The sequence below is a fragment of the Oryx dammah genome, unplaced genomic scaffold (assembly GCF_014754425.2).
Source record: "Oryx dammah isolate SB20612 unplaced genomic scaffold, SCBI_Odam_1.1 HiC_scaffold_28, whole genome shotgun sequence".
In the NCBI taxonomy this organism is placed as follows: Eukaryota; Metazoa; Chordata; class Mammalia; order Artiodactyla; family Bovidae; genus Oryx; species Oryx dammah.
In genome coordinates, this window is record NW_024070212.1 from 115125727 (window position 1) to 115141125 (window position 15399).

Genomic DNA, 15399 nt, shown 5'->3' on the forward strand with positions numbered 1-15399 from the left:
TGGAGGCCGTCTCAGCCCTGGGCCTTCTGCCCAGTTGGATCCCACAGCTCAGAGACCCTGAGCCTCTTGCCTGAGAACACACAGCAGCTTCACAGGGCAGCTGGCTGAGGCAGAAGCGGAAATCTGGCTTCCCAAGCCCCACGCCCTGCCTGGAGGAGGGGGCACCCTTCCAACCCCACCCAGGGCCCCCCACTCACAGCCCAGCCCCCATGTGCTGCACACCGTGCTTCCAGGCAGCTGCAACCAGTCTGGATGCCGAGTGAAGACTCAGCTCAGGGTGTCCCCCCGTGATTCCCCGAGGTGCACCTCCAGCTTACGGGGTCTGAGTAGGGGGCTGATACACCGGCAGCTCTGAGTGCAAAGACTGCGGCCTGTGCTTCTGAGAGGTGTGTGTACCGGGGGCCTGGGACCCCCGCTGCAGAGCCCCTATGCAGGTGGGGACCCCAGCTGTCCCCAGGGCTCATCTGTCCACACTGGGGTCCAAGACAGCCCAGGCTGAAGGGACGGTGACCCCCCAATGCTCCTTTCCTCCCAGCCCAGGCTCAGGGAACAAGGGCTCTGAGTGGCTCCTGGAGTCGCAGACATGTCAGCCTCCTCCATGGGGCAAGGTGTGCCCCATGCTGGGCCTGGGGTACAGCAGGGACCTGAGGTCACACCCTGGGTGGACAGACAGCACATGGGCGGCTGCAGCACCTGCAGGCATGGAGGAGACACACAGGTCCCAGGGCCCGGAGGTCGTGCCTAGAGGTGTATCCCCAAAGTACTGAGCTGGAGACAGGAATGTCTGCAGGCAGGCGGCGAGGGGGCTGGGGGCATCGGACAAAGGATCCCCCGCTCCGTCCCTGCTGTGGACCAGGGCTGGGAGAACCACTTCCTCCGGAACAAGAGATGCAAAATCCAACCTGAGGGTCACCAAGTGGGTCGTTCCTAAGTCAGTCCTGAGAGGCTGCTGGAAACAAGACCGCATGAGAAGAAACAGGCTCAGAATTTCCCAAAAGTCCCCCTCCTCCGTGTTTGCAAGGCAAGAGGCTCTAGGTGGGCAGGCAGGAGGAGATCCTGGGGACTCAGCGCCTGTCTGTACTGAGCCGGGCAGCCCTCTGTGCAGCGTCCCCCAAGCTCCATGGACCCCAGAACACTGCTGTCATTTGCCTTGGTGGACTGTCTCAGGGGCTGGACAGCCAGGCTGGCTCCGGGCCAGGAGAAGAGAGAATGAAAAAGCAAGAGACAGAGGAGCTGAAGCCAGAGGCCCCAGGGTGGGAGGGGACGGTGAGAATGGGGCCTGAGAGGGCTTGTCCAAGAGGGCGGAGCCCCGCAGTCTCCCCAGCCACCTGGCCTCCTCTGCTGTCTAGGTGATGGAACCTCCAGATGGGCTGGGGTGTCTCCTGAGGGACAGAGAAAACACCAGGCTCTTCCACTTTTCTTCCTCTTCTTCACCTTGAAAAGCCCTCCTTCCAAGATTCTTTTTTCTCGCCTTTATTCATATCATTTTCATTTTCCGAGAAGAATGGCATTTGTCCACCTCGCTCAGCAACTGCTGGTAGTCTGGGAGGTACTGTTTAGCCAGGGAGCTGGTCTTGTGAAAATGGGAGCTGGAACTGACCTCTGCCATTCAGGCTTGGTATGAAGCCTGTCTCATTGTTTTGTTTATTTATTGACCCGGGAGTATTATGGGGCGCCTCCTAGCGTGTGTCATTCCCGGACAGACATGGAGCTCGCGGTTCCCAGTGCTCCCAGGGAAGACGGGTTTGCCCAGACATCAGGAGCCCCTGTTCTACAGCAGACAGAGACCCACTGTGGTGGGAACCTAGGGAACACCCGCAAGAGTGCATTTGCACACCGTGGTCGTGCTGACTGCAAAACGCTCCTGACGAGGTGTCCTGTGGGTCAGCCCTAGGCTGGCAGAAATGCATGAAGACTCCTATCGCTTGGTCTTGGTGGACTTTTCCAGCTGGCTGGAATCTCTCTGATCTCCCTAGTTTAGGGAGGGCTTCGCAGTATGGTATCCACCTGCCCCCCCCCATAGCAAGCCCTTGGGGTCCAGGTGAGCCCAGCTACACTGCTGGCTCGGGCCCCACCAGCCCAGCACATGTTGGCATGTTTGCAGGTGACTCCAGAGTTTGAAGTGAAATGTTTTCAAGCCAACTATCAGCAAGTCTTCTTTATATGCTCCCTGCAGCATCAAGAAAAACAAAAGATGCCCTGTAGTCCCCCAGGTGGGCTTGATTATCCCCCCTGAGGACCACTCGGCCCCTCCTGTCTGTGGTCGGAGACCCTTTGCAGAGATGAGCTGGCCTGGCACACTGGCTCCAAGCCTGGAGCCTGACGTAGGAAGGGCCAGCCCATGGCTTTCTGCCACCAGAGGAAGTGGCCTGGTGAGCTGTCAGCCCCTCCCAATTATGGAAAGGTCCTGCAGTGACTATGAAACCGTGGGTAGGAGCTTCGGTGGAAACCACCGGGAGGAAAGGCAGCCCTGGCCACCTAAAACATAAACGGGTTCCCAACTGTGATAAAAATGCCCCAATAGCAAATGTGATGTTTGCTATTCGTTTGAGAGATTTTTTTTTAATCACATTAAGAAGAACTTCTTTGTGCTTTACAAAGTTGGGCTTTTTTAAAAATTAGAAATGAATGTTCAGTTTTATCAAATGCCTTTGCAACATGTATCAAAATGATTGCTGCTCTCTTTTGACAAATTGAAGTATGATTTTATAGTAATAGCACTGAAGCCTTCCTGAAATAAAACCCACTTTATTCTATACAGCTAGCTTAAAATTGCTAGTGTTTGAAGAAGGACATCTGTGTCTATTTATAAGTGAAAGTGAACATCTGTTGCATGAGCCTGCCTGTTCCCAGGCACGTGGGCGGATCGTCTTAAGAGGTTTGGGATCAGGGTTTTGTTAACATTTTTCAGAGACCTGAGAAGTTTGACATCTTTTTCTGTGACCTTAAGAATCTGAAATAATTACCTGAGTCTAGCACCTTCTGTGAAAGTAGTTCTTTAGCAATTGTTTCTTTTTTCCTCTCGGATTTTCTGCTTTATAAGTCAAGATCCCATCACTTATAATCTCCCCCAAAGCAGTCCCATTCATCAAAGACTTTCCAATTTTTAACATACATGTTTTGCATGCTAGTCTCATACTTTTTCTAATCTTTTAACTGTGGTTTTGTATGTTGGTGTTTTCCCTGCCTTTTTTCTGGATTATCCACAAATGTGATCATTTCATTGTAGCCATTTTTCTAAAGAATCAACTGCTGAATCTACTTATTCATTTTTATGTTTTTTAAAATATCAATAAATACTGGTTTTCAATAATTAGTAATGCATTTAAACTATTTGCCCTTTGGAGAGATCTATTTTGTGTTTCTTTATTTAAATGTCTTGATTTGGATTCTTACCTCATTCATTTTCATTTATTTTTAGTAATAATAAGATAAATTACAACTGCAGATTTTTCTCAAAATTCAGCTTTGCCTTGATTTCATTAATTTTTACATGCAATGTTGCCATTAGTTTTTCTTAACAACCTATAATTGAATTTTTAAATCCCATTTGGCCCTGAAATTATATGAGTGATTTTTCATTTCTAGGGGTTCATTTTTTTTTTATCCTTTTCTTACTAATTTCTAGTTTCTGATATTGTAGTCAACGACTTAAAATCTCCACTTTGAGAAAGTATCAAGTTTTCCTTTGCAGCCTAAATAGGATCCTGGAACTTTTAAAAAGCTTGTTGATTCTTTGCAGGATAGAAACTTCCTCATATCGCCACTGAAATCAGGCTTATTACATTTATTTTTCATTTTTATGCTAGTTACTGTTCACTGAGCCTGGAGAGCTGTTACAGCCCCAACAAGAAGAGTCTGTCATGATCATTCATAGCAGTAGGCTGTCTGGACCCTGCGGACCTGTGACAACGCCCTTCTCCGTGTGAAGGCCCCTCTCTTCCCGGTTACCGGGTTACCAGGTTACCTGGTTACCATCTTCCGCGCTGGATCGTGCTCCATCGCCCCCGCTGTCCTCTCATGTCTCCAGGCAGATCTGTCCCTTTCTCTTCCTTCTGCTTTTGTTTCTCTTGCCTTTGAGATGACTGCTGTGAACAGGATGAGTGGGGCTTTGTTTTTCCCTACACTCTCCCTGCCCTCCTGGTGTTTGCAGTCTAGTCACCAAAACCAACAGTGAGTTAACCATCCCGAGTTAAAAGTTCAGATTTGAAGAAGGACACAGCTGTGAAGGAAAACCCTGCTTTGCTGGGGATCCTAACGAGTTGAAGCATCAGAAAAAAAGGCCTGTTTGAGGAAGTGACATCTGAGGGACATGCAGATGCTAGCCTCGTGACGACCAAGTGAACGGTCTTCCACATAGAAAGTGCAGCATGTGCAAAGCTCCTGAGGCAGGAACACCAGCCAGGCAGGGTGGCCAGGGAGAGAGAGGGGGGACAGTTGAGAGTGGAGAGGTGGGGGCTGCAGGAGAGCTTTTGAACGCCGCGCAGGTACGGGGAGGGGGCGAAGAGCATTGAAGGTATGAAGCAAGGGCTAGCTGGTGTGGGCAGTGGGCTGAGGCTGGAGAGCGCAGAGGCCAGGGCTCTGGCCCCAAGAGCCCATGGTGGGCAGAGCCCAAGCTGCGAAAGAGAGGAAAGCAGAGGAGGAAGATGATGGCTGCCTTTGGACAGCAAGGAGATCCAACCAGTCCATCCTAAAGGAAATCAGTCCTAAACGTTCAAACTCCAATCCTTTGGCTACCTGATGCCTTTGACTCATTGGAAAAGACCCTGATGCTGGGAAAGACTGAAGGCGGGAGGAGAAGGGGACGACAGAGGAAGAGATGGTTGGATGGCATTACCGATGCCACGGACATGAGTTTGAGCAAGCTCCGGGAGTTGGCGATGGACAGGGAAGCCTGGCATGTTGCAGTCCATGGGGTCGCAAAGAGTTGGACATGACTGAGCGACTGAACTGCTTAAGATGAGGAGGAGGAGAAGAGGCACAGAGATGCCCACGCCCCTGGCCCACGATCAGTGCAGAGAAATGAAAGCTGGTCACAGTGACGGGGCTGCGGGGGGGAGGGAACCCCTGGAAATGGGGGGACCCAAGGCAACTCAGAGAGGGCAAGGCTTCCTAGCCAGGGATGAGAGATGGGGCTAGGCCGGGGGCACCCCGAGAGTCAGGTGCGCGGACAGCCTGCTGTGCCCAGGACCAAGGCTTCAGATGGGGGTGAGGATGTCAGCGGTGTTGCAGGTTGCAGCCGCAGGGCCCGGCAGAGGAGTGAAGGAGCGCCGCAGAGCGCGGAGGACCCTCACGGGCGGGAAGGGCGCGGTCAGATGAGGCAGGCCGCAGATGGAGCGAGAAGACAGAGAGCCCCCGAGGGAGAGACGGGGCGGGGCGGGGGGGGGGGGGCTGACCGCGAGGGAGGGGGTCTCTGGGGAAGAGGTCAGGGGAGGAGAGACCAAGGAGAGGCGGTCCCCGAGGAGGGGGCGCCATCTGGTGGCCTCGTCCTTCCGGCAAGAAGGGTCCAGGGAGTGCGGGGTCCTTGGACGCCTGGGGCGGGGAGCCGGCGGGCGGATGGATGCCAAAGGGGGTCCTGCCCTCGGGGCCCTCCCAGCCCCCAGGTGCGGACGCCCTTCGGAGACTGGGCATCTCATCCCCGCAGCATCCGTGTGGAACCCGAGAGGAGGCGAGGGCCTTCTGGCCGGCCGCGCCCCCGAATTGCCACAGCCTTGTATCTCTCCGAGGAGTCCGCCCCGCCTCCCACTACAGCTTGGAGCAGAGCTTCCCATCCCCCACCGGAGGGAGAAGGGGGTTCCCAGAGCTCCATCCCACCCCACCCCGGAGCGGCCTCGGGGGCAGAGGGTGGGAGAGGGGGCGTCCCCAAGGTGATCCCAGGGCCGGGGTTAACCCCACCCAAGTGGGACAGAGGTTAGGCCGGTGGACGGAAGGAAAGCCGCAGGCTGCGGGCCTGCTGGGCGGGGCGGGGGTCTGCAGGACTGAGGAGGAGCCCGGGGCCACCGCAGCCCCTCTGAGCCCTGGGCGGTGCCAGACGTGGAGCGGCCACGCCTCCAGCAAGGTGCCACCCGCCGGGCAGCGGGGCTGAGGGTGCCCGTGCCTCCCACAGGGCACGTGCCCCCTGCCGGGTCGCACTCAGTCCTCCCAGCTGCTTGGGATTCAGAGCGTTCCCTGCGCCGAAGGCTAAGGAGACGTGCTCCCCACGGATGCAAATGCAGGGGGCTTGAGTGTCCGGCTTTCTACAGGCCTTTTAAAACATACAATTATAAAAATAATATGTGCCTGTAGAGAAAACGTGAAAAAATCCCTCCGAAAGCGGAGATAGGAGAATAAGAGTCCACCACCCTCTAGGGGTGACAACTCCTCTTAGCGTTCTGGGGTCTTCCCCTCCTGCATGGACCACTTTATGCTGAAGCCACACTGTCTGTATCCTTTGGTCTCAACGGCTTCTTCTGTTCAACATTTTAACATAAATATTTTCTTCCTGAATATCTTTTTATAGCTACATAGCAGAGGCTCTTGTAAGCAACTTTAGTCACTGTCCTATTGTTTGCTCTTTTTCAAAATTAAAAATCTGTAGGGGACGTCTTCTTACATGACTTTGGTCTACATTTGATATTATTAATTTAGGAAAATTCCCAGGAATAGAATTCCTGAATCAAAGGGTATCCATGACTTTGAAGTTCTCCAGACATAATTGCCAAATAGCTTTTCAGAAAACTTTTGCTAGTTTATCTTCTACTAGTAAAGATACAAACACCTGCTTCATTTCACTGTACCTTCACCAGCACTGCATATTCTCATTTTGAAAATGAATTCTGTTTGGATGTTTGCTTCTTTCTTCCTTAAAAGTGAGGTTAAACAATTTTTTTCCAGATGCTTGTTAGCCATTTGTATTTCTAGAACTATTCAGCCAAAAGCTGAATGAGTATCCCTCTTTGTGTCTTGGACTCACCCATGCGCCTCCCTATCTATCTAACCACCCCCACATCAGTCTGGGGGGAAAAAAACCGTGATGCTGGGAAAGACTGAGCAAGAGGAGACCGGGACAACAGAGGATGAGATGGTTGGATGGCATCACCAACTCGATAGACATGAATCTGAGCAAATTCCGGGAGAGAGTGAAGGACAGGGAAGGCTGGTGTGCTGCAGTCCATGGCGTCTCAAAGAGTCGGACAGGACTTGGTGACTGAACAACAGCATGTCAGTCTAGCATTTACAGGCTCCCCAGGCTGGCCTCAAGTGGGCCCCAGTTCCTTCACGTGCCCCAGCTGTCAGGGTGCCAGGTGGTGCCACCTCCCCTACAACCATCAGGTATTTAAAGCTGTTGGAAGCCACCAGGCTGTGAACTGTCCTGGGGAGATGGAGTCCAATACTGGTCCAGAGAAAGGGAACCAAACTAGTGGTTCCTCCTCAGATATTCTGAAGACTCAGACACACACCGCCTGGTCAACATTTACCCGAGTTTATAGAACAAGAAATGTACCCTTCAGGGACCACACACCAGTTGTCCGGAAGTTGTCCACTTACTGGGCACCTGCTGTACACCAGGTCCTTGACCTTGTTTAATTTGATCTGCCCAATAACCCTGTCAGGTCAGGACCTGTCTCTTCATTGACTATAAGGAGACCAAGGCTTGGATGACCAAGGCTGGAGAAGACTCTTGAGAGTCCCTTGGACTACAAGGAGATGAAACCACTCTATCCTAAAGGAAATCAACCCTGAATATTCATTGGAAGGACTGATGCTGAAGCTCCAATACTTTGGCCTCCTGATGGGAAGAACTGACTCATTGGAAAAGACCCTGATGCTGGGAAAGATTGAAGTCAGGAGGAGAAGGGGATGACAGAGGATGAGATGGTTGGATGGCATCACCGACTCAATAGACATGAGTTTGAGCAAGCTCCGGGAGTTGCTGATGGACAGGGAAGCCTGGTGTGCTGCAGTCCATGGGGTCACAAAGAGTCGGACATGACTTAGCAACTGAAGAACAACAGTAAGGCTTGGATGGGAGAGATGAGGCCCCGGGATCACTCAGCATGAGATGGAGCTGGATTTGAACCCAGTTTTGCAGGGCACCGGGGCCCATACTCAGATGTTCTACAATCGGGACCAGTCAGTCCTGATGCTGGTTGGTGTCCCCAGAGCAGACAAGTCCCCTGTGGGCAGCAGCGGGCACCTTCTTGTCAACAAGTAAATAATCATCAAGTGCAGTGCCAGGAGCCTGGACTTGGTGGGACCCAGACATACTGGAAACTCCCACCACACTGTTCAGGAACATTCCAAGCCAAGTTCACATGGGGGCCCAGAATAGAGTGTCTTGGCCAAAAAAGGAAAATGATTCCATTACATGAGAACTGGAAATAGAGGGTTAAAGCAAGAATATTTCCTCATGATTATTTTGGCCCCTTCAGTCAGTACAATGTTCTTTTGAACAGAAGAATGTCTGTACTCTGGAGGGAATTCTTGTATCACATCCTTGCTGACAGAGCTCACAATATTTATTGAGAGTTTCAGCTGTCACTTCTGTATAAATAAACAGGATGAAGTGGGCAGCCGACTCCGCATGAGGGATATTTTTAGACGGGGGTGGAGGGGTTGGCTTTGCAGACTGGAAGGATATTTCAAGGAGAAAGTGCTTGGCCCCAGAATGGCCCACCACTGGCTCAGCCTCAACGTGTGCCCGGTCTGTGGTCCCTGGTGTCGCAGTTTCCTGGGTCAGGGGTTCTTCCCATTCTGGCAATGCCTCCTTCGAGGGATATCCCAGCTCTGTTCCTCGGGCAGAGCATAGGGGACAACACTGAGGACTGACTGTGTCACCGTGTCTGCACCACACCTAAAACCACCCATCAGTTTGATGGGTCTGAGGTCGGGAAGAAGACAACCATTCAAACCAGAGGTGGTAACATGTATGCCTGTAGTTGGCCAACCACAAGCTCAAAAGCCTGGTCTTTGGTGTTCAGTGACACCTGATACACTTTCACTTACCTCGTACCAGGCTTCTGACATGTACTACTTCATTTTTTCACAATGAGACCCAGTCTGTCCTGACTTCCTGTAGGGTTTTCCACTTCCATTTTCTACTTGGAACATGAGTCCTTGTTCTCTTAGGAAAACCACACGCCCCTGTGGGCATGGCTCCTCCACACCCTCCACCACTTCTGCCCACTCCTTCCATTTAGATGGTCATGTGGACTGAGGGAGGCCTTGTGTGCACGTGGGGTCATGGCCCAAAGGGCAAGCAGGGCAGAAAAAAAAAAGTGATCTAGCGATCGAGAGACCATATGATAGAAGCAGTGGTAGAGGGTGCTTGGGTGCCGGAGGGACCCCAATCTTTTCCCTTCAGCTGTTCAGTGCATGCCTGAGTGTCTCCTCAGTGTTGGTCTATGGCTTCTGCTCTGTGTACTCATTTCCTGTCCTAAAATAAAGAAAAGCACGTTTTGTAAATCTTCATTTTACTGGGAGGAACTCTTCATTTCTTTGTGTGGGTCCAAAGTTCCTTCTGTTATATTCTTTTGACTGAAGAACTTTAACATTTCTTGTAGCACAGGTCTGCTGACCATGAACTCTATAAGCTTTTTTTCTGAAAAGGTCTTTATTGAAAGCTCGTATTTCAGATATTTTTGCTGAGTAAAGGATTCTGGGCAGACAGGGGTTTGTGGTCCTTCCCTCTACCCCTCCCCTCATCCCCACCTAGTACGTGAAAAATGCCACCCATTGTCTTCTGGCTTGCATAGTCTCAGTAAGAAGTCTGCTGTAGTTCACATCACACACTCTGTAGATGTCTCTTTTTTTTCCTGAATGACTCCAGGATTCTTTTCTTGGATTTTTTTTTCTTCACCATTGGTTTTCAGCAGTTTGACTTTAATATCTAGGTGGCTGTTGTTGCTGTTGCTTTGCTTTTTTGTTCTGCTTGGTGGCGGGGGCGGGGGTGTGTGTGTCTCTGGCCTTCTTGGTTTATGGTTTTTCATCTCACTACTTTTGGAAAATTCTCAGCCATTATCTCTTAAATATTTCTTCTGCCCCATTCCTTCTCCTTTTGGAATTCCAGTTACAAGTTGGAGATGACATCATCGACAGTGCTCTTAATTTATCACAACTGTTAAATGCTCTATGTTTTTCTTTTTGTTCCAGCTTGGGTAATTTCTACTCACCCATCTAGATCACTAGTTCTTTCCTCAGATGCCAAGTCTGATGATGACCTCCTCAAGATGGACTCTCTGATACTGTGGGGTTTCCTCCCCCAGCATTTCTCTTTGACTTTCTTACAGTTCCATCTCTGCTGAAATTCTCTGTTGGTGCATATTGTCTACTTTCTCAACTAGACCCTTTATCATATTAGTATTTTTAAGTCCCTGTATAATAGTTACCATATCTGGGTCATCTCTGAGTCAGATTCTGTTGATTGTTTTATCTTTTGACAGCAAGTCCTAATGTTTTATTGAATGCTGAACTTGCATGTTTAGAAGAGAAGAGATTGAGACAAATAGTATTTACATGTGGAAATAGGTGAGCCTCTTGTGTCAGGCTGTTATTATGGCATTTAAGCTGATCTTGTGAGGAGTTGAGCTGGGTCTGGGATTTGTTGTTGCTAGGGTTTCCTTCAGAGCATGATAGACTTCAAAGACCTCTGGCAATGGGTCCCCATTGCCTTGTGCTGAGGGTGGGGCTGGAGAATTTTTGTCTGTGGACTGTGTCCCACCCTGCACACCTGTCCTGTGCCAGAGAGTAGGTCTCTCTACCCCTCCCTGTGGCAAAGTACTGTTGCTTGTTATTCTGTGCCAGATTTATTTTGGTAGAGAGGAAGAGACGTTCCCTTGTCCTGGTCCAGTCTCAGCTTGGAAAAGCCCTACACCATCAACCTCCTCCCTGTGGCAGCCAGACTCTGCCCTGTATCTGTGGGGGCTTGGGTGGGAGATTCCTGCCCCTCCCCCAGAGGTGTGGTATCTTGCAGGTTTCTAGGTCCAGAATGGTTTCCTACTGTCCTCCCAAGGGAAAAGAGTTTTTTCTACCCTTCTCCCAGCCATGGTGTGTCTTCTTGTGCCCTGGGGCTGATGGCTGTGCCATCCCTCTCTCAGCAGTTCAAGGCTTAGCTTCCTGGAGATAAGGGTCTGGGAGGGCTTCAGTCCTGTTCAGCTGCAGCCACAGAGACTTGAATAGGTAAATGCACTCCCATGTTCAAAGCAGCAGAATCTGTTCATCGGAATCAGCTTTTCTCATCCTTCAGGGGCCCAAGGCGGTGTTGTGCTTATGTGAGAAGGGTTTGGGAAATGTGTGGTGTTCGTGCCTGCCCCTAACCTTTCTCATGTGCTCCCCCTGGAGCCTCATGGGAAAGAGCAAACAGTCATGGGACCACCAGTGCACCTGGGGCCCCAGGAATTCCGGACTGACCCCCCAGCCCACCCTGAACACTGGGCAGCTCATTATTATGCAGCTGGCACAGCAACTGCATCCCCCTCACACCGCCTTGCTCCTCTGAAGCTCAGGTCACATTGCTGACTTGCAGTCTCAGTTCTCTGATGGACTCAAGAACATCTATGATTTTGTAGTGTCTTCAGTTTTGTTGGTTGTCGTTCAAAAGGAATCAGCACTCTGTGTTGCTTTTTCCATCCTAAGCAGAAGTGATACCTTCTGGAAACTACATTTTCATTTCCCCAACATTGAATCTTCATTTATTTTTTTAAAAAATTGACTCAAAAAATTAAACACAAACTTATAATATGATCCAGCAATTTCTGGCTTCTGAATATGCAGCTGAAAGAATTAAAGCAGAGACTCGAATAGGTAATTGAACTACATGAAAGGCCACATGAACGCCCATATTCAAAGGAGCAGCACTTGTCACAACAGTTAAAACATAGAAGCAACGCAAATGCCCGGCGATGAGCAGATAAACAAAATGAAGTCTGTACAAGCAGTATATTATTCAGCCTTAAAAAGGAAGGGAACCTTGTCACGTGCGACAACGTGGATGAGCCTCAAGGACCTTCTGTTCAGTGAAATAAGCCAACCACAAAAGGACAAAGAGTGTAGGAGCCCACTTATGTGAGCTGCCTGGAGTCATCAGGTTTCACAGAGATACAAGGCAGGAGTTGCCAGAAACTAGAGGGAAGACAGGTGTGTTTAATGGGGACAGATTTTCTGTTTGGGAATGAAATAGTTCTGGGGACGGATGGCGGCGATGGTTGCACAACAATGCCACTATCCTTGATGCCATTGGACTATACAGTTAGAAAGGGTTGAAATGGTAAATGTCATGTTGTTTATATTTTAGCGTCAGTCAGTCAGTCAGTCAGTTCAGTCTCTTAGTCATGTCTGACTCTTTGCGACCCTATGGACTGCAGCACGCCAGGCCTCCTTGTCCATAACCAACTCCTGGAGTTCACTCAGACTCATGCCCATCGACTCAGTGATCCCATCCAGCCATCTAATCCTCTGTTGTCCCCTTCTCCTCCTGCCCCCAATCCCTCCCAGCATCAGGGTCTTTTCCAATGAGTCAACTCTTCGCATGAGGTGGCCAAAGTACTGGAGTTTCAGCTTTAGCATCACTCCTTCCAAAGAACACCCAGGGTTGATCTCCTTCAGAACGGACTGGTTGGATCTCCTTGCAGTCCAAGGGACTCTCAAGAATCTTCTCCAACATCACAGTTCAAAAGCATTAATTCTTTGGCGCTCAGCTTTCTTCACAGTCCAACTCTCACATCCATACATGACTACTGGAAAAACCATAGCCCTGACTAGACGGACCTTTGTTGGCAAAGTAATGTCTCTGCTTTTCAATATGCTATCTAGGTTGGTCATAACTTTTCTTCCAAGGAGTAAGCGTCTTTTAATTTCATGGCTGCAGTCACCATCTGCAGTGATTTTGGAGCCCCCCAAAATAGTCTGACACTGTTTCCCTATCTATTTGCCAGGAAGTGATGGGACCAGATGCCATGGTCTTCATTTTCTGAATGTTGAGCTTTAAGCCAACTTTTTCACTCTCCTCTTCCACTTTCATCAAGAGGCTTTTGAGCTCCTCTTCACTTTCTGCCATAAGGGTGTCATCTGCATATCTGAGGTTATTGATATTTCTCCCGGCAATCTTGATTCCAGCTTGTGCTTCTTCCAGCCCAGCGTTTCTCATGATGTACTCTGCATATAAGTTAAATAGGCAGGGTGACAATATCCAGCCTTGATGTACTCCTTTTCCTATTTGGAACCAGTCTGTTGTTCCATGTCCAGTTCTAACTGTTGCTTCCTGACCTGCATATAATTAGAACAAAATGTATTGGTTCTTGGCGTGTACCAGGGACGCTTCTAGGCACTGGGATTACAGAGGTGAACAAACAAACAGCATCCCTGTCCTTATGGTGTTTATATTCAATAAGCAAAAAGAATGCATAACCTACCAGAGTGAAGGGTGACAGTGCTATGGCACAATTCCAGAGAGGTGGGAAAATGAGGCGTTGGGGTGAAGGTAGGGTGGGAAGCCTCATGACAAGTCCTGTGGACCACTGGGGAAGCTTCCAGGCTGAGGTGGTCTTCACGGGGTGATGGGGCAGCAAGGGGCTCAAAGGGCTAAAGCTCACTTTTCCAGACTTCTTTCTGAAGATGCTTGGCTGGTCCACCTTCTAGCCTGCCCTTGGTGTGACATCGTAGCTCCTAGAATCCCTTAGCTCCAGCTTGCCTCCTGGGGTCTGGCCACACGCTTCCCTCCCCCCACCCCACACACACCCCCAGGAGCCTTCCAGGACCTTTGTCTCTAGAACCAGAGTCACCACCTCGGGACCTGGGCTTCAGCAGAGCTCACCACAGTGGGGAGTGGGGTGGAGAGCCCACGGCTCAAGTCCCCCCTGGGTCCTCTGCCCACCAGGCCCTGACCACCTGCTTTTCCACCTGCAGGAGCTACAAGGAGCTCTCCAACTGCACCAGGCACGTGGTGCAGACACTGGACTGCTTCTGGCCAAACGCAGAGGTGGACAAGTTCTTCCTCGCCGTCCACCAGCGCTTCTTCAGAAACTGCCCCGTCTCGGGGAGAGCCTTGCAGGACCCACCCAGCAGCGTCCTCTGCCCCTTCATCGTGGTCCCCATCCTGGTGACCTTGCTCATGACGGTGCTGGTGGTCTGGAGGAGCAAGCGCCCGGAGGGCATCGTGTAGGCTGCGGGGGGAGGGCTGCCTGCTCACAGAAGCTGCAGAGTGGGTGGGAGGGTGGGCACAGAGGCCCAGCCTGACCAAGGCTTCTGGAGCCCCAACGGCAGAGCAGACCCCCCAATCCCCTCTTCTACCGAGAAGAGCTCACCCCGGAATGCCAGCCAGAGTGGTCAAGCACAGGTGTTGGCCTGGGAAGGCAGCCCAGGGGCCGGGAGGGAGCGGGCGCAGCTGTTGGTCTTGCTGGGGGTGGTCTGAGCTGTCTCCCAATAACCCCCACCGCACTCACTTCCTGCCTGTGGCCAGACTGTGGAGACGTATTTGCGATTAAAGGACGTCCTTGAATCCGGGCAGCATCCTTCGTTCTGGGTGTGGACCAGTGGGAGTGGAGGGGGCAGACACTCCAGCCCCTCCGGACTTTCTCTGACAGGAGGGGCCCTCGCAGGGACGTCTGCGGGGGAGGGTGACGGTGAGGCCACGCATCCTGGTGACCCCCGCCCTCCCCCAGACACTCTCTGGACCTCAGTGAGCTGGGACTCCACCCCAGACCGGGCCGGGTCTGCTCGGTGTTCACGGAGGCCCCTCCCCAAAGACGGCTTGCCAGCCCCTAGGTCCCTTCTGTCCCCCAGGCTTTACAGCAGCCGTTTCCTCTGCTCCCCTCAGGCTGCGGCAGCACGTGCTTCCCAGGCTCCCGCTTACCACCAGGCTTCTAGAAGTTTCTGGAAACCCAAAGGGCGTGCCCTGCACCATCCCTCCCAGATGTCCCCAGAGCTCAGCCTGCTCCTCTGGGGTCCCCACAGCCCCAGCCGGCCACAGTGCCTCCAGCCCAGGAACTGCCATGGCCTCCGGGCTCTCGAATCCACACTCCCGGCCCTGGGGCCCTCCTTGCTCCCCACGGGGAGACTAGGCACCGTCGCCTGGGTGGGGGTGTGATGCTCGGCCTCCAGCAAAGGAGCCAGAGGCAGGGTGGGGGAGGGACAGACCGGAGCAGAGGGTGGCCCTCCCCGAGGGAGCTCCTCTGCCTGGGGAGCCTTCCAGAGGCAGCTTTGGGGCTGTGGTGACTTCAAGGACAGGCCCCACCTCTCCGCATGTGCTTTGCTGGCCGGAGGGGTGTGGGGTGTGAGGGGTAGGGTGGGGTGAGCTGTGAGGTCTGGGGTGTGAGGTGATGGGGTGAGGTGTGAGGCATGGGGTGGGTGGTGATGGATGTGAGGTGTGAGGTGATGGGGTGAGGTGTGAGGTGTGAGGTGATGGGGTGAGGTGTGAGGTGATGA

General features: G+C 51.8%; 1 protein-coding gene across 1 annotated transcript in view; it reads left to right on the forward strand.

Annotated features, from left to right (window-relative positions):
* RAMP1 (receptor activity modifying protein 1) overlaps nt 1–14472 on the forward strand; it is a 41735-nt gene extending 27263 nt beyond the window's left edge. Inside the window, exon 3 of the mRNA XM_040231880.1 lies at nt 13882–14472. Within this exon, the coding sequence (XP_040087814.1) occupies nt 13882–14137 (256 nt within the window). The 3' untranslated portion in view covers nt 14138–14472. The remainder of the gene's footprint in view (nt 1–13881) is intronic.
* The last annotated feature ends 927 nt before the right edge of the window (nt 14473–15399 follow it).